Source organism: Ranitomeya variabilis, chromosome 7 (assembly GCF_051348905.1).
Source record: "Ranitomeya variabilis isolate aRanVar5 chromosome 7, aRanVar5.hap1, whole genome shotgun sequence".
In the NCBI taxonomy this organism is placed as follows: domain Eukaryota; kingdom Metazoa; phylum Chordata; class Amphibia; order Anura; family Dendrobatidae; genus Ranitomeya; species Ranitomeya variabilis.
The window spans coordinates 62929504-62949010 of record NC_135238.1 but is presented as its reverse complement, the minus strand read 5'-3'; the positions used below and the strand labels follow the sequence as shown (position 1 = coordinate 62949010).

General features: G+C 41.5%; 1 protein-coding gene across 1 annotated transcript in view; it reads left to right on the top strand.

Moving 5' to 3' along the window:
• The window catches only part of CIITA (class II major histocompatibility complex transactivator), a 54032-nt gene extending 35039 nt beyond the window's left edge, over positions 1-18993 (top strand). Inside the window, exons 11-21 of the mRNA XM_077275201.1 lie at positions 604-741; positions 2382-3975; positions 7488-7661; positions 7758-7826; positions 8820-8900; positions 9748-9840; positions 11275-11358; positions 14267-14350; positions 15116-15199; positions 17131-17211; positions 18752-18993. Of these exons, the coding sequence (XP_077131316.1) occupies positions 604-741; positions 2382-3975; positions 7488-7661; positions 7758-7826; positions 8820-8900; positions 9748-9840; positions 11275-11358; positions 14267-14350; positions 15116-15199; positions 17131-17211; positions 18752-18755 (2486 nt within the window). The 3' untranslated portion in view covers positions 18756-18993. The remainder of the gene's footprint in view (positions 1-603; positions 742-2381; positions 3976-7487; positions 7662-7757; positions 7827-8819; positions 8901-9747; positions 9841-11274; positions 11359-14266; positions 14351-15115; positions 15200-17130; positions 17212-18751) is intronic.
• Positions 18994-19507: the final 514 nt, after the last annotated feature.

Here is a 19507-nt window from a genome sequence, read left to right as displayed (position 1 = left end):
TGACCCTCTATTTCCTATAGGTAATTCTAGCCTTTTGATCCAAGTGGCCATAGTTCTCAGCTCTGGTTTTTGAAAGTCTTCTTGAGGACCACGCCCAGTTGGCTAAAAAGACTAGATTTACAAACAGGAAAGAGAGGGCCATATCTCAGGAATGGAGAGACACAGGAAGGAAAGAAAAATAATGGCAAATATCGGAGAACAGCGGCCTGTAGATCAGGTATAACAGTTACAAATTTATGGCAAGTGGCAGGTTATCTTTAAGTGTTCTTTGTGCGTCAGTTCTTTACAATTGTCAGTACTTCTGAGTAGTCATGCGATAAGCACTGTTATTGCTGATCTCCCGTGAGGATGCACATGGTGCATGGTTCGGCATAAGATGCAGCTCTATCAGTCCTCTACCTTTGGGTCCGTTACGTGGAAAGTTCCGCTTAAATCCCATCAATCAGACATCTTGAAAACCATGTGGAAGGACACAGAATTTATATTGGAAAAATACATGGGTTTTTGTTGTACAAAAATTAGGCTTTATTTCAACAAGATTGGCCAACGTTCATCTCGTGTATGGGGGCCTTAACTGAATGCGCTGTCTATTGTTTGATCTAGAACCCCACGCACCTTCTACAAATACGAGCATCCCGCCATCTCCCGATAGGAACGGATCCTGCAGTCCTTTTGTGCCCAGTGCAGCAGATTTGCCCAACTCGCCAGAAGAGGCTTCTTTGGGCCACTGTCCCTCAATAGGTAACTTTTGGTTTCTTAGGTTTCTTTGTCCTAAGTGTATTAATTCTTACTATAACTTGGCATACTTACATAGACCTGACCAAAATCTCCAATGTGTGACATCAGGAACTCTGTGTAACGAAGACATTCGGGAGATTCCTCTGTGAAATACCAAGTCAGAACTGAGATTTCATTTTTTTTATATTCTGTTATAAAGTATTCCAGTAATTACAAATTATCAACCAAGCTCTGGATAGTTGATAAGTGCTTTAATGGTTCATTTTCGAAACCCCCAATGATTGCAGAACAAAAGGCCGGTGACCCCATTTTTATGGAACATCAGCCATACATGTGCCCTGAAACTCCATTCAATCTCCATGGGAGAGTACATGATACATCTTCTTCAGTACCATAAAATTTGATTGAAGTGGAAGTGTGGAAAAGGAGGATACGGGATCCCTTTTCAGTATTTGGAGTGGGTCCCGGTGGTTGCACCCCCTCCGGTCTAGAAGTTAGCAACGATCCAGCAGATAGTTGATAATTTACTTTTACCAGAATACGTCTTTAGCTCAAAATATTGAGTTAGTGGATTGGCTATATAGGAAAATCAATGTTGATAGATTTCATGACCAGACTTTAGGTTCTGAAAGAATCAGGTTTTCATATGATTTCGACCACACTCACACATTCAGTCGGTATCTACATCAGTATTTGTAGCCAAAACCAGGAGTGGGTGATAAATGCAGAAGTGGTGCATATGTTTCTATTATACTTTTCCTCTGATTGTTCCACTCCTGGTTTTGGCTACAAATACTGATGTAAAATACTGACCAAATACTGATAGTGTGAACGTGACCTGCATCATATGAACACCTGCTTCTTTCAGAATTAATGCTTTGTTCATTATATCATTAACCCTTGTCGACTCTGGCTAAGTTGAAGCAGACAGAAGTTCAACCTGTACACCAGGACAGTGAAAAGCATAGTAAGATGACCTACATTATTCTCCACTTTTGTAACATGGCCAAATATTTTAATCAGGTGATTTCTCAGTGACTGCATGTGTGCCGGAATGTGAATGTTTTGTACTGGCATTTTACCCAATGAGCAGTATAAGAACCAACAGTGAAAAGTCAGGTTGCAGCAAACAGTAAGTGATAAGCAGGCTGAAGACTTGAGTTTGCCATCATGGTCCTTTGGAAAGTTCTAAGCTGTTTCATGTACTCTTTGATATGTTGAGGTTTCTTTGGTATTCGAGGTCACTAATACATCTGCCACATTAATAGTAGGGAACGGTAGTTTTTGCAAACCTATACTGGAAGGTGTGAGTAATATTGATTGAGGACATACATTTTATAGTTGTAGTTGCCATCTGAGCAACAAAACGGAAGTATGATGACTTATTAGAGGCATCTTCTCAAATTTCTTCCTTATGGTTGTCACATTTGATGTATGAAGATCTGCCATCATTTCTAGACTGATTTCATCTTACATTTATGTAAGGAAAGTCCATATCGTGCTTGTTATTGTACCTCTGGATGTATTTTTTGTAAAGAGAAGTAAAAATAAAGGAAAGACTGATACTTCTCTCTTTTATATCTAAGTATCTTATAGATATTTCATGTATTCACTAGAACTCACTATTTTTATCTTTTACACAGAACTCGTTGTAAAAGAGTTTACAGAAGCCCAGAAACAACTATACCATAAAACATTTGCATCCGAAATGGATTTCCTGTACAATGAAGTAGTGCTCGTAAATAGTAGGATCAATCCCAAAACTGGAAAGGGTACTGGCAAAACAGCAGAGAAAGAACTAGTAAATTATGATTTGGCTGAAAAGGAAAGTGAGACCCTCAAACTCTTGAATCTGTTTGAGGACAAACATGGAAAGGAAATGGAGACTAAAATTACTGCACTTCTTGGACAATCAGGAATGGGTAAAACTGTACTTGTCAAGAAGATCTGCCACGAATGGTCAGCCGGGAAGTTTGATCAGTTCAGCTTTGTGTTTTATTTTGAGTGTAGAAATCTGGATGTATGTAAGCAGTACAGCTTTAGAGATTTCCTTTTCAAGGCGTCTTGTTGTGCTCAACAGAAGAACAATGATGTCTACCAGTACATTCTGTCAAATCCAGAGAAGGTTCTTCTCATCTTTGATGGTTTCGATGAATTCCAGGATCCGGAAGGTCTTCTTCATGGTTCCTTTTCCATGACACCAAATAAAATCAAAGTGAAGGACTTATTTACTGGTCTTTTCCAGAAAAAGCTACTACGTGGGTGCACCCTGCTTATAACTGCAAGGGTCAGAGAAAAACTCAATCAGTACTTGGGAAAAGTTGACAAAATCATTGAGATGATGGGATTTTCTCCAAGTCAGGTGGAATGGTACATCAAAGAATATTTTAAAGAACAGCCAGATTTCAGTAATGCCCTAGAATGGATTAAAGATTACGAGTACGTGTTCAGCTATTGTTATATTCCTTTTATGTGTAAATTAATGTGCTTATTTGCTGAAGAGAACTTAAAGACTCGAAACAAAGAACTACCTTTGACATTAGCAGCCCTTTACTATGACTTGTTTCAGAAGAACTTGCATTCTCCTGGTTCTTGTGAAAAGACATCCACAAAACACTGTACAGTTGACTCATTGTGTCTTGATTTTGGATCCGACAAAAAAATTCAACTGGAACCACAAACTGAAAAACTACTGATTGGTACTGGAAATACTATGGAGTATACGTCTATCAATGCACTGATCCAGAACTTTTCATCAGCCCTTCATACACTTGATAGTATAACTGACAGGAACTTGGTCAGATATATTTCTTTTGATCTCAAAAGAAGACGGAACCAAGAAAGTTGTCCAGATATGGTACGGAGGTTTCTAATTGGCCTGTTGTATTACAACAAGGGAAGTCCTAGTTCTATGCACACCAAGCATATAAAAAAACAAAAGAAAGTAAATGATTATTTTCGAACATTGCCGCTTCCGGAGCACTGCCCACAAAAACTGCTTGAAGTTTTTCATTGTGTATATGGAGCAAATAACTTGCGCCTTATGCGTAGATTAGCAGGAGAACTGAATGAGGAACTCTCGTTTGTGAACACTAGGCTTACTCCACCAGATGTTTTTGTAGTGAAGGAAGTTTTACAAATTTCAAAAGCAAAGGTTTCCTTGGATCTGAGGAAGACGAGCATTGATCAACCAGGTTTAGAAGAACTGGTGCGTCTTGAAGGCATCACATCATTCAGGTATGGCCTACGTAGAACAAAATCATTTTTTGAATTATGGTTCAGAACCTCATTAGCAAACACAGATAATTTTATATATTAATGAAACATTTGTATTTGGATGTGGCCAACTTAGCCAAGTATCACATCAAGATTTGTCTTCAAATGATTAACCTACTAGCGTTTATGTGGGACTTTTGTTTTTTTCCTATGGGGCTAAGAACTTACCAGTAGGTATTTGTTAACGACTTTCTTGTTCTGCTCTGCGACGATCTCTTCCGTCTAAGATCAGTCACAGACCGCTCTTGCCGGCCATTCTTCTGCTTTCTGTCATGCTGACAGAGCAGTTCCTTCTCGTCTGCTCTGCTCTGTCAATGGGGCATCACTGCCAGTGTCATGCTAACTGCAATGCGAAAAGCCAGCTGTCAATGAGCATGATGTTGGCTGCGACGCACTGTCGACAGAGCAGACCAGAAGAGAAAAACTGCTCTGTTGACATGATGCCAGGAAATCGCTGCCTGAGAGATTGTCTCAGGGAAGAACAGGCAGGTAGTTAGCAACTACCTGCTGGTAAGTTCTTAGCCCCAGAGAAAAAAGATACAAAAGTCCTTGATAACCCCTTTAAAGGGAATGTGTCAGTATTGTGGTGCGTTATCAGTGGTGGATCTCACACTTATCGGACATCTTATTGATGTGCCATAATTGTTTCAGATGGTATAGCCCCTTTAACAACATATAGAGATGTGTTTTACAATGGCCTCCTGACCAATAAGAACTTATGGATGGGAGATGACGCTACTGATGAGTTGGGATCATTGAGGTCATTGAGCAGGGAGAGCAGAAAAACTGTGCCCATAACTTGTGTGAATCCTGTGTCATGTATCTCCAGCTTTGTAATCCAGGAGTTATCTTTATAATATGTCTTGTGAGAATATTAAATGACTGTTGAAAAGTCAAGAACTGGAAGTGTCAGAGTGGCTGGTATTGAAATGACTCAACTACCGTTCGATTACATTTTTTGGGTGTGACAAAAACAACTGTTTCCGTCAATTCAATAAAAGGGGATATACAGGTAGTGTTCGAAAATTATCAAGTCAAAAAAAGCTACTACTAACCATTCACTCCACATAGCAGATCCCAAAGGCGCCCTGGTTTTCCCCCTTTCACCGGGATCTGGCCTTTTCTGCCAGCTCTTGGGCTGTTTCCACTGTTGGCCAGTGGGCCAAGTTGAGACTAGAAGTGTCAGGAAGCTGGTTTAAAACCAGAAAAATGGGGACAACCAATGGCTCTTAGTCAGAGAACAGTTGGAACAGGGTATCAAATCAGAGGTGCAACCAAGATAGAATAATTGCCCCCATACTTGCCTCCAAAAAGCAGTACATTACTAAAATCAACAAAGCTTCTAGGAGTTAAACTATAGTTCAAAGAGCCACACCTATTCTGTGTATTGGAACCACTGTTTAGTTTTGCCTTGTAATTACTGATGTAAAAGTGACCATGACTTAATATCGTATATAACACTACTCGACAGCAGAAATTAGAAGCCGAACAGCCAGAAATTATGTGTTACACTACAGGTCCTTCTCAAAAAATTAGTATATAGTGTTAAATTTCATTATTTACCATAATGTAATGATTACAATTAAACTTTCATATAGTATAGATTCATTATCCACCAACTGAAATTTGTCAGGTCTTTTATTGTTTTAATACTGATGATTTTGGCATACAACTCCTGATAACCCCAAAAACCTGTCTCAATAAATTAGCATATTTCACCCGACCAATCAAATAAAAGTGTTTTTTAATACCAAACAAAAAAAACATCAAATAATAATGTTCAGTTATGCACTCAATACTTGGTCGGGAATCCTTTGGCAGAAATGACTGCTTCAATGCGGCGTGGCATGGAGGCAATCAGCCTGTGGCACTGCTGAGATGTTATGGAGGCCCAGGATGCTTCAATAGCGGCCTTAAGCTCATCCAGAGTGTTGGGTCTTGCGTCTCTCAACTTTCTCTTCACAATATCCCACAGATTCTCTATGGGGTTCAGGTCAGGAGAGTTGGCAGGCCAATTGAGCACAGTAATACCATGGTCAGTAAACCATTTACCAGTGGTTTTGGCACTGTGAGCAGGTGCCAGGTCGTGCTGAAAAATGAAATCTTCATCTCCATAAAGCATTTCAGCCGAGGGAAGCATGAAGTGCTCCAAAATCTCCTGATAGCTAGCTGCATTGACCCTGCCCTTGATGAAACACAGTGGACCAACACCAGCAGCTGACATGGCACCCCACACCATCACTGACTGTGGGTACTTGACACTGGACTTCAGGCATTTTGGCATTTCCTTCTCCCCAGTCTTCCTCCAGACTCTGGCACCTTGATTTCCGAATGACATGCAAAATTTGCTTTCATCAGAAAAAAGTACAGCTTCTGCCGCTGTTTATGGTTCAAAAGTGGCTTTACCTGGGGAATGCGGCACCTGTAGCCCATTTCCTGCACACGCCTGTGCACGGTGGCTCTGGATGTTTCCACACCAGACTCAGTCCACTGCTTCCTCAGGTTCCCCAAGGTCTGGAATCGGTCCTTCTCCACAATCTTCCTCAGGGTCCGGTCACCTCTTCTCGTTGTACAGCGTTTTCTGCCACATTGTTTCCTTCCAACAGACTTACCATTGAGGTGCCTTGATACAGCACTCTGGGAACAGCCTATTTGTTGAGAAATTTCTTTCTGGGTCTTACCCTCTTGCTTGAGGGTGTCAATGATGGCCTTCTTGACATCTGTCAGGTCGCTAGTCTTACCCATGATGGGGGTTTGGAGTAATGAACCAGGCAGGGAGTTTTTAAAAGCCTCAGGTATCTTTTGCATGTGTTTAGAGTTAATTAGTTGATTCAGAAGATTAGGGTAATAGGTCATTTAGAGAACCTTTTCTTGATATGCTAATTTATTGAGACAGGTTTTTTGGGTTATCAGGAGTTGTATGCCAAAATCATCAGTATTAAAACAATAAAAGACCTGACAAATTTCAGTTGGTGGATAATGAATCTATAATATATGAAAGTTTAATTGTAATCATTACATTATGGTAAATAATGAAATTTAACACTATATGCTAATTTTTTGAGAAGGACCTGTATATCTAGCAGTGGGAACCAAACCAAGACAGTGTCAGACAGAGGTGCCAAGGGCCCACCAGTAACATTGCCCTCATTCACACATATACCGCTGCTTCTATATGATAAAACACTAGGTAGTTGTTAAATAAATGTTGAAATACTAACTTTGTACATAGACAATCAAATGTATTGTGCCAACTACTGCTCATCTAACAGGGTTGGTGGTCTACTTCGGCACAAGGGCCCACCAGGAGATTCACCGGTTCCCCTGTAGGCCAGTCCGGGCCTAGAGACATTTGCATGTAATGCTGACTTGCCAGACATAGACACTTGATATAAACCTGAGCGTTGTTGATAACCTAGGAAACAATGGAGTGAAAGTATGTTCACCAAAAAGTTATGCTTTTTCCTCTACAGAGCCTCCCTCAGTGATACCGTTAACCTTTGGAAGATGCTGCTAGCTGATGGACAGAGTCAACTACTGATGAAATGCATAAGAGAATTCACTTTAGAACCATTCAAAGTAGAAAGCTTAAAAGATGTCACAGATCTGATCGCTTTAGTCGACATCCAGAATGACATTTGTAACTGGTAAGATTTTATATCAGGTATTTTTTACATTCCTTGATGCACATAACAGGTTAATTTTTCAATTTTTAATGCTGCCCCTTTTGCATTAATTTCCAGCTCTCCAGATTTATCACTTGATATTAAGGAAATTCCAGCTGTAAAAAATTTAGAGAGGGTCATATTTGGGTAAGTCGTGACTTGATTTAATGGTGTCTTGTCTGACATTGTGTAATATTGATGGTTGTAATCGGGGAGGACAAATATTATCTGAGATACAGATTTTGTTAATTTCCAGTAACTCTGGAGAATAAGCTGTCGTGTGTGCACATGAGGAATAACACTACTTCTAGCCATTATACTGTATTGCGATTTTCACCAGTTTTTCTCTCTGCGGGCTCTACCTCTGATTTTCAGTTGAATCTGAGTGAGTGGGTGGAGATTTGTTGGTATTATGGTATTAAGTTCAGAATATACAGAGATGAGGGCTTTATACTCGCATGGTCAGAAGCAGCAGCAGTATAAGGAACATTATACCGCAATACTGAGCTGTTCAGCTGTGAATCCAGTACTGTGTATGTGCCTCCTTCTTTAAATGGAATTTGTCAGCAGGTTTTTTTCTATATAATCTGAAGACATTCAGTATCGTTAAAGGGAACCTGTCACCTGAATTTGGCGGGACCGGTTTTGGGTCATATGGGCGGGGTTTTCGGGTGTTTGATTCACCCTTTCCTTACCCGCTGGCTGCATGCTGGCCGCAATATTGGATTGCAGTTCATTCTCTGTCCTCCGGAGTACACGCCAGCGCAAGGCAATATTGCCTTGCGCAGGCGTGTACTCCGGAGGACAGAGAATGAACTTCAATCCAATATTGCGGCCAGCATGCAGCCAGCGGGTAAGGATTCAAGGGTGAATCACCGAAAACCCCGCCCATATGACCCAAAACCGGTCCCGCCAAATTCAGGTGACAGGTTCCCTTTAATTGCAATGCAGTAGCATAACATGGCAATTTTGGGTCATCTTGTGGTTTATACACAAAGACAGGGCAGAGGAACGGAGAAATGCACCAGCAGTATGGATGGAGAATTTGGTTAACCCTATGATGTACCATATGCTATTGGAAAGATAAAAGCAAATGAAGCATACTATTTATGTACGGCATTTTTCATTTTTATGTCTTAGGCTTGGAAAGAAGCATGGACAAGATGGCTTCCTGAAGCTTGTGGAAATTCTTCCGAAACTACCAGCTCTTCAACACTTAGAGTAAGCAATGCAATGTCCTAGAGAGACTTATTATGCACCATAAGTTTTGATAATACTGATTGTTATGATAGGTACATTCAGTCCTGATGTGAACGGTATACACTATACATAGAGGATTGATTATTTAGGGCACGTACCAGGTAATCATAATATGAATACAGACAACTGAAGCAAAAAACTGAAGATCCCTATGCGCGTGCTCACACTGCCCTCATGCTGTACTTTTAATAGGTGTAGACAATGTAGTCATAGAATTATACAATATAGGAAGTCTCTTCGGAAGGTCGGGGGCGGTTTCTTGGTCAACAGGTTCCTCAGCTTTGTGCGTGGTGGGGTCCTTTTCTTATTGGAGAAGGATTTCTGTGGACCACATCTGTCTCATCAATAGAAGTGTTGTAACATCCCAGTTACAGTGGGGAAAAAATAATTAATAAAGTAAAAAAAAATGTTTCCAGAGATCTTTTATGATTATGTAAAAAACCCAGACAAACATATATTATATATACATAATATATAAAAAATATATATAAGTATATAAAAAGACAAAAAAAATCACTCTTTTCTATATTTGCATAACAAAAAATTACCCCAACAAATATATACCTCAAAGCTGTGCTAAAAAGTACATTTTGTCTCACATAAAACAAAGCATCAGACTTCCATGTCAGTGAAAAAAAAGTAAAAAAAGCTATAGCTGCTAAAAAGCAGAGAGGCAAAAACTAAAGAAATGGGAGAGTCGGTAAGGCCTTTTAGGGCCTGGTGATTAAGGGGGTAAGAATAGCTTTATAACATAAAATATATTGTAATAATGTTATTCATTTGTTTTTTCCTCTCTACCTTTCCCTAGTTTGAACAACCTGACAGAGAACCACATTGGCGATAAAGGTGTGGAGAAACTGGCAGAGACGTTCCCAGAACTGCGGAGTCTTCACACCCTGGAGTAAGTTTTGGACAATCATTAATTAGTTTGAGGATGTGTTTTCTGCATTTTCTAGTACTAGAAGAAAGAGATGTTGATTTCGGCCGTTGGCCATTAAGGTAACATTTTAAAGGTTGAGCAGGGTAATAGTGATCTGTTAGGGTATGCTGCGGTGGTGTGGAAAATGTTCCCCATGGAAAACTATAGTTTATATTTTCTACAGCTTACCTGCATATTATTACTCTGATATCTCTAGAAATTTTTAGTTTTTCCATCTATTCTACCCATGACCAGAATTACAAGAACGCAGAGTTGAGCAAAAAGATTTGCAGGACCCTGGTCCAACGGTCACAGCCAAAGTTTGTGTCTGCTAGACCACAGCACCGTAAACCTACTATCTGTGATATCTCTGACACATCTTCTAATTAGTAGGCCACTCCAGCATCAGACTGATGTGCACCACTATGTAATGACCTATAATCAAAAGAGGTCTTTGCATTTTGCAGGTAGGAGGAGGTTCTCAGGACCCTGGTCCAACGGTCACAGCCAAAGTTCATGTCTGCTAGACCACAGCTCTGCAAACCTACCACCTGTGATATCTCTGACACATCTTCTAATTAGTAGGCCACTCTAACATCAGGCTGCTTTGCACCACTATGTAATGACCTACTAATCAAAAGAGATCTTTGCATTTTGCAGGTAGGAGGAGGTTCTCAGGACCATGGTCCACAAGTCACATCCAAAGTTTGTGTCTGCTAGACCACAGCACTGCAAACCTACCACCTGTGATATCCCCGACACATCTTCTAATTAGTAGGCCACTCCAACATCAGGCTGCTTTGCACCACAATTTAATGACCTACTAATAACACAAAAGGGTCTTTGGATTTTGCAGGTAGGAGGAGGTTGGCAAGACCCTGGTCCACAAGTCACATCCTAAGTTTGCGTCTGTTAGACCACAGCAATGTAAACCAATGCAAAATTTCCTTTTAGTCACTTTTCTTTTTTGTCTCGTGTAATTCGTTACTGTTTTTTTTTACCCAATTTCTTCAAATTGGTGAACACAGACCATGAATTGGAATGGTCTGTATTTTTGTCTTTAAACTTTTTTTGTGACTTTTTAGCGCAAAAAAAAATTGCATGTTTCACAAAATGGTGCAAAAATGCTTGCGTACCTAAAATCACTCCAGAGGGGACTGGAGTAAATTTACTCAAAATTGTCAGAAACAATGAATCAGCCAAAACATCTGGAAACCTCAAACCCTGGCCACAATGGCGGTAAAAAAAAAGTCATAGAAAATAGATTTAAAAAAAGGTGCAAATGAAAAGATGAACGTGACACAATCAAGAAGCAAAATCAGAGTGATGAATCGGCCCTCGAAAGTTTATAAAATCTGTTATGTTGCCCATTGGATTCGTAAGATCAGACACTAACAATCCTAATGTTTTATGCAGCCTGTCACAGAACAATATCACCGGCGTGGGAGCGCAGAAACTAGCAGCGGCTCTGCCATCTCTGCAGTCATTACAGACCCTGAGGTACGTGGCGAGCCGTCATAGTGAGGGCTCCTCTCCATTCATTGTGAAACTCTACTATTAGCTGTAGACACGTGCCAGTGGGCAGGCTCTGGATTTCCTGTATACGTCTTTCAGAATGAGCTCACATTGTAATCTCCTTCTACAAGTTATAACAAGTGTTACTCAGCATTTAGCTGACGGGATGGGTGGCAGATTACCGTTATTGCACCTGCAGGGTGAAACGATCAGAACAGGCAATGCCGATTTTACCTCCCATCATCATGACCATAGGAAGTAATATGTGTAAGATGGGTGATTCTGTATGATGGAAGAACACGGTTATTAGACTGGGGATTTATCGTTGTGCGCACTCTTTAGATGTAAGTTAGAAGACTTCACAACTGGCCGCAGACATGAAATGATGGCACATGTGTAGCCACCTGGTGCCCATGCTGGTGTTTGGGATGCAGAGTGTTGATATGTCACTGCCGAGCCCATATTCTGTCCTATATGAGAAGTGATAATGTCTGTGATTGATGGTCTGCTCAGCCCCAACACTGGGAAACCAGGCTGTATACCATTCTCATATATTCTCCATACTATATATTACATATGGCCTCCACCTCTGCAGTAAGCATAGCGGCACTAATGGACACTACTCATAACTTAAAGGGAACTTTTCAGGTCCCCCGACTCCGTTAAACTGGTCCCATCACCGTTTAGAGCTTTATTCAGTTGGTTCAGTACTGCACATATTTCAGTAAAAACCTCTTCTGAACATAACCTCGCTGTACGCTATTGATCCAGGACTAGTCCGGTGAGGCGTTTACTCACCGGGACTAGTCTGGGCTTAGTAGCTTTACGTCTGTGATTGACAGCCGGCATCTTTCTTCACAGTTTTCGCTCCTGAAGGCATCTCAGTCCCCCTGTACCTGCTCTGCAGTTGGCCATTAGGAGAGCTGTAATTGGGGGCAGAGAGATGCCGGGAGAACTGCAAGCTGTGAATATGCCGGCAGCCCAGAGACTGCCAGTCACGGACATACAGGCAGTGTGACTGCAGCTGCTGAGCCTGGACTAGTCCCAGTGAATAAACGCCTCAGCGGACTAGTCCTGGATCATACGAGTACAGCAAAACTAAAGCACTAAAACTGGACCGACTGAATAAAGCTCTGAAAGATCATGGGAGCGGTTTAGATTGCCTTTAATATATAGCCATCTGGCATGTTTCTTTGGGTAAAACATGCTCAAAACTACCACAAAGACCATTTTAAAGGGGACATTGTAGGGGTCAAACATTTCAATGGCCATGTATCCCAGAAGAGCACTGAAAGGCTTAAAAGTCTCCTCAACTTGGCATGTCAGCTTGACATGTCACTCTCCGCAAGGAGAAACGTTACCTCTTGGATCCCGGTCAGACGCCTCTCACTCAGCCAAACCAGATCTCACACTTTGCACTGACGAGGGGCTGTACCCCGAAACACAGTGTCTGCAAATTGAGATTCTGGTTTGGCTTTTATGCTAAGTCATGTGACAAGGCTCGTTAAAGGGTCGACACTGACTGTTAGGATTGCTACTTCCTATAGGTGGCGCTAGAGTTCTAGTCCTCTTCCTCTCCGAAGAGGCAATTGCATATGTAATGGCCGTGAATGTAATGCAGTTACACATGTGTGCATGGTTTCTGTTGGCGTTTAGTGGGTACAAAGATAAAGCCGATCTATCAGCTAATCTCTGGGGTGTTTTATTCCACGAAGTCCAGAAAATAATATAAACTATATGGTGTATCCTATCCTTAACATGGGAGGCGGTGGCTGATGGAAGGCATTTGGTATTAAATGACATGTCCATTACATGAATGCCATTATAGTCTATGGTGATGGGTTTCTATGATAGATGCCTTATTGCGGGCCCATCAGCCACAGACTATAGTGCCTACTGAGTAATATACATTGTGGGAGACTTTCTAAAAGGTGATGACGTATCCGTGTATCGGATTGTTAGCCTATGTGCACACATTGCGGATTTGTCCACGCGGATTCTAAAAAATCTGCAGGTGAAACGCCCTGCGTTTTACCTGCTTATTTACCGTGGATTTTGTGCGGAGTTCGCCTGCATTTTTACACCTGCGGATTCCTATAAAGGAATAGGTGTAAAACACTGCGGAATCCGCACAAAGAATTGACATGCTGCGGAAAATAAACCGCTGCGTTTCCGCGCGGAATTTTCCGCAGCATGTGCACAGCGGATTTGGTTTTCCATAGGTTTACACGGAACTGTAAACTGCATGGAAAACTGCTGTGAATCCGCAGCGGCCAATCCGCAAGGTGTGTGCATAGCCTTATAGTCTGTTGCTGAGACCGCTGTTAGGCAGCATTCTCCAGAAAATGTAAAAGTTGAGAGCTTTTTCCAGTACAAATGTTTAATGGAGGCTAAGGCCATGTGCCCACGTTGTGGAAAGTTGTGCAGATTTTTCCGCACTGATTTTGGTAAATTTGCAGTAAATCCTCACTGCGGATTTTCGGCGGAATTACTGCGTTTTTTTAGCGGGTTTTGTGCGGATTTCAGCCTGCGGTTTTACACCTGCAGATTCCTATTATGGAGCAGGTGTAAACCGCTGCGGAATCCGCACAAAGAATTGACAAGCTGCGGAATAAACAATGCTACGTTTCCGCGTGTTTTTTTCTGCAGCATGTGCACTGCGGATTTTGTTTTCCATAGGTTTACATGGTACTATAAACTCAGGGAAAACTGCTGCGAAGCGGATTTGCAGAAAATTCGGCAACATGTGCACATAGCCTAAAACCTCAAAGAGCGCATAGCCTTACATGGAGGCTCTGTGTCAGCCATACGCCCCTTGTCTTTTGTGGCACAGCACGGTCTATACCTGACATATTATGTGGTAAGGTAACACTTTGTTTTCTCTCTCCTGCAGCCTGTATAATAACAATGTCTGTGATTTGGGAGCCGAACAGTTGGCCAATATTCTTCCTGATCTGACGTCACTTGAGGCCTTACAGTAAGTACTCAGGAACCCAAAAATATGCTTATTACTAATTACACCCTCCAGTCCAAACCTAAAATGTCAGTATACATGGTAGATCAGTAGTGGTAATACGTGGCCCATCCTTATGACGCACCCTGCCACCGTTCCTCCTTTCGGTGCCCTTCTTCCCAAAAATGGTCACATTGTAGGAAAGTCTAAAGAGCCCCCAGCCCCTCCACTGCCCAAGGATGGACCCGCACTGATGACACTTAGACTATGAAATAATCACAGCACAAATAAGTAAATGCAAAAAAGTTACAAAAATGGAATAAAAAGTTCCAGTAACGTAAAAAGCTAAGAGGGTGAATACTTTCACAAGCCACTGTATATGTATCATTCTTGAAATCAGGATTCAAGCCCATGGCCCTATTACTCCTCGGTATAATCCATGATTGTACAGTCTATACTTTGGAAAGCTTTAAGGCTAGTGAAATTTTCTTCATAGGGAATCAGTAGCAGGCCTTCCCAGATGCCATGTAGCGGGAGTATTCTCCCCAGCAATAACTGCTAAGGATGAATGTCCCCATACAGCTCCACATGGAGTGTATACGGCTCCGTAATACTGACCTGTAGAGTTACTTCAGCAAATATGTAATGAAAAGTGTGAGAAATCCAGCATAAAGCTGAAATTAGCTGCTTTCTGGGACAGTAACAATACTGTGCAGCGTGGCAAGAGAAGTAATGCTTCAAATATTAATATCATTTCCTGTACTGTAATCATCATTTTTTTGTTTGAAGCTTGGATTGCAACAGGATCACATACACTGGAGCTGAACAACTTGCAGCCAGTCTACAGAAGTGTCCGAAGATGCGGAGTCTCAGGTGTGTGCACGGTGTCTGTTGTTGTAAGGAAATGGCGCCATCTGCTGTTACCAATACAGAATGCAGAGATCATTGCCAGCAGGCAAAATTTCCTTTGCATGACTTGTATATAATGAGAAAGTACGATATACTTAAGACAGGTGCTTGACAAAAGAAGTTTATATGCTTTCAATACTCGAGTCATTAAAAATACATGGCTATGGAAAAGTGGAATAAAAGTGTTGTTTGTTTTTTTCAACAAAATTATTTTTTATAGTTTTAAATGATTTACCAAAAGCTGTGTGATATCCAGGTAATTTCAAGAATGTGGAGTAGGAACCCGGGAACTGGGCTCTGCAAAGCCCTATCTTGAATGGAGCAGAGCTGCACATGCTTAACCTCTGCTCCATTCATTGTCTTTGGGGCTGCCAGAAACAGTTGAGATCTCTACTCTGCCTTCTCCGACAGTCACATAGACAATGAGTGGTGCGAAGTTCTTCTTATACACCTCTGCTCCATTCATTGTCTTTGGGACTGCCAGAAACAGTTGAGATCTCTACTCTGCCTTCTACGACAGTCATAGACAATGAGTGGTGCGGAGTTCATCTTATACACCTCTGCTCCATTGTCTTTGGGACTGCCAGAAACAGTTGAGATCTCTACTCTGCCTTCTCCGACAGTCATAGACAATGAGTGGTGCGGAGTTCATCTTATACACCTCTGCTCCATTGTCTTTGGGACTGCCAGAAACAGTTGAGATCTCTACTCTGCCTTCTCCGACAGTCACATAGACAATGAGTGGAGCTGAGTTCATCTTATACACCTCTGCTCCATTGTCTTTGGGACTGCCAGAAACAGTTGAGATCTCTACTCTGCCTTCTCCGACAGTCACATAGACAATAAGTGGAGCGGAGTTCTTCTTATACACCTCTGCTCCATTCATTGTCTATGGGACTGCCAGAAACAGTTGAGATCTCTACTCTGCCTTCTCCGACAGTCACATAGACAATGAGTGGAGCGGAGTTCATCTTATACACCTCTGCTCCATTGTCTTTGGGACTGCCAGAAACAGTTGAGATCTCTACTCTGCCTTCTCCGACAGTCACATAGACAATGAGTGGAGCGGAGTTCTTCTTATACACCTCTGCTCCATTCATTGTCTATGGGACTGCCAGAAACAGTTGAGATCTCTACTCTGCCTTCTCCGACAGTCACATAGACAATGAGTGGAGCGGAGTTCATCTTATACACCTCTGCTCCATTCATTGTCTATGGGACTGCCAGAAACAGTTGAGATCTCTACTCTGCCTTCTACGACAGTCACATAGACAATGAGTGGAGCGGAGTTCATCTTATACACCTCTGCTCCATTCATTGTCTTTGGGACTGCCAGAAACAGTTGAGATCTCTACTCTGCCTTGTACGACAGTCACATAGACAATGAGTGGAGCGGAGTTCGTCTTATACACCTCTGCTTCATTTATCATGGGGCTATATGGAGTCAGGTTCCCAGATTCCACAGACCTGTTCTGGGAATCCCTGCGGTCAGACCCCCAGTTATCAGTAAATGATCCCCTACCTTTGGAATGCCCCTTTAATAAAATCACAAAATATGTGTGTACCTTGTATATTGTGCCCGCATCTCTATACACAGACATTGGAGATGAGCAATGTGATTGGTGCTGCATTGGTCCGGCGTCTTTTCTGGTCCTCCATGTCAGCCAGTCTTTACTTCTGCAACCAGCATCTTCGTCCGGCATCCTTGGCATCTCCTGCGTGTACTGGACCCTGTCGCAGGGCCTACATGGCACCGGAGGCACCCACGAATGCCAGGCTGTCATAGAGGACCGGACGGGATGTGAAACCAAGGCAGCACAAAACAAAGTGCTCCTCTCTGGTCTTTATTACTGCCCACCATTGTGAGCCTTATCTATGACGTTGTATCTCTGTAGGATGTATAGTATGATCATCCCTCATGGCATGCTAGAGCGCCTTCAGCAGCGAGATCCACGGATCAGCTGTCTTTGTATTGGGTAAGAGGCTCGTTGTTTTATTGTGTTTTATCTATTTTATTACTTATCTTGTACATTCTAAAGTTTATACTTTTAGCAAAATGATAATCGCAGCATGTACATAAGCAGATTTCACATTTAAGATAACATTTTTGAAACTTTATACTTTCCCTTTTATGCCACCTTTGCAACAGGAAAGAGCGGGGGGCAATGGCAGCCAAATATATATTCAATAAGTCCTGTGCTCCGGATGTAGTTAGCTCATAAAGAACTCTCTACACCGGTGTTCCCAACTCCAGTCCTCCAGAGCCACGAACACATCATGTTGTCAGGATTTCTGATGGTCCGCATGTAAAAAAAAAAAAATCACAGCATCCGATAGTCTCATCCATTAAACTCCATGGGTGCGTTAAAAAAAGGATGTCATACAGATGCTACAATATGTATAGCACCTGCTTTTTTATGGATCCATTGGAATTATTAACTTAGAAAACTGTATTTGGACTATTCTCATATTTTAAATTATTGTTGTTGTTGTTTAAGGGACTGTTCACATAATGTTTTTTTCAGGCAGTCAAAAATTAAAGTTTTCTGTTTTTTACATGAAAGCTGATTCAGCAAACACTGGCCCTTTTTGTCTTTTTTTTTATCCTTTAGCATTTTTGTTAATGTTTCTTGAAGCATTTTGTTAATAGCTTTTATGAATGTTTATTTCAGTGTTTGTTTTAACTGTTTTCTGAGTTTCTCATGTTTTTTTTTTAAACCCATTACAGAATGACTAAAATGGTGGCATTTTTGAGTCTTGAAAAACATTTACAGAACATGTTTTTTTTTTTTTAGCCTTCCCATTGAAATCTATTGTAAAGTATAGAGAGGTTTCATAGTGAGAAACGTTTGAAGAATGGTCAGGTCACTTCTTTTAATCACTTTTAAAAAATAAACAATACAAAAATTGAAAAGTATGAACAGGAAGTAATTTTCAATAGGAAGAGTCTTTCTAGTGCTTTTTCTTTAGGCATTTTTTAGGGCTGTGTAGCTGTGAATCCAGCTCTGGGGGAAGTAAACGAATGCTGAGCTGCAGCACAATCTGTCTGTGTCTCTATCTGTTCTCTTCCTCTGCTAATTCCTTTTAATCCCTCAGTAAGATGCTGTAATCTGACTCTTAGGCTAGGGTCTCATCTGAGAAAATCTGTCCGATTGTGCTAATCACACTCCGATCACAGTTTTTCTTGAATGTAGAGAAGATGGAAAAAAATTCCCTACTCTGACAGTCCGTGAAAACCGGACCACACTCGGATGTCATCCATTTTTTAGATGAGCCCATTGAAAAGCATCTCCACACTTGTCTGCAGGTTGTGTGTAGTAGCTCCATTATTCCAACTCTAGGCAAAGCGAGCACAGGCGTGACTCTGTTCCTCCAAGGAAGAAGATACGTTATTCTAACTCTAGATGATCCCTTTAATTTACAGTATAGTCAGAATCTTGAATATTGCACACTACTTACTGTACAAGTCATTTCACAGCATTCACTTTATTTCTGTATTTTTATTTTTTTTTACAGGTGAGAAATGAAGAAAAGTAAAAAAAATGTATCCCTACTAATGAGTTTTGAAGGGTGGAGGCTCAGCATCTGCACCACTTCTGAAATTGAGAATCGCCCACGTGGCCAAACTGACACATGTATCCGCATTCATGCAATAAGAAGACTGATATTACTGTGTGGAAATGAAAACAAGGGGTAAAGTCAAATGACCTTGTGTTACCGGCCGAAAGATACAGTATGGCTTTTCTATATAAAAGGCTAAAAATAAAAAGCACATTGATGTCACTTAATGAGAGAAATTGGAGAAGAAATTGTCATGTTATCAGCTGGGTCTAAACAGCATATTCCATAAAGAGGAAGGCGATCACCTGCAGACCTGGCATTGAGCTGTCTGTTTGTGTTTTACTCCTTTTTTTCCACTATTCTGACTTTTCTGTGAAATTACCATGACTTGATCTCCTTACACTCAGCAGAGGGATTCCAGCTGTGACGACACCAAAGATGCCTAATTTGTTCCAATGTAAAAACTAATTCTACCAGCGTACTGTTGTTTGGCCATTTTCATCCCTTCCCAAGCCTGCTGTGTTGGCGGCTCTTTCTGGTGTCATGGTAAGCGCTGCGAGCCGATCAGGTGTTCCCCTCACTACCACTCAATATCGCCAGTCTGTCAGGCAGGAAGAGAGCCTGCGCCTGCACACCCCTCATCCCTGCATCTGCACACCCCTCCTCCCTGCGCCTGCACACCCCTCATCCCTGCGCCTGCACACCCCTCAT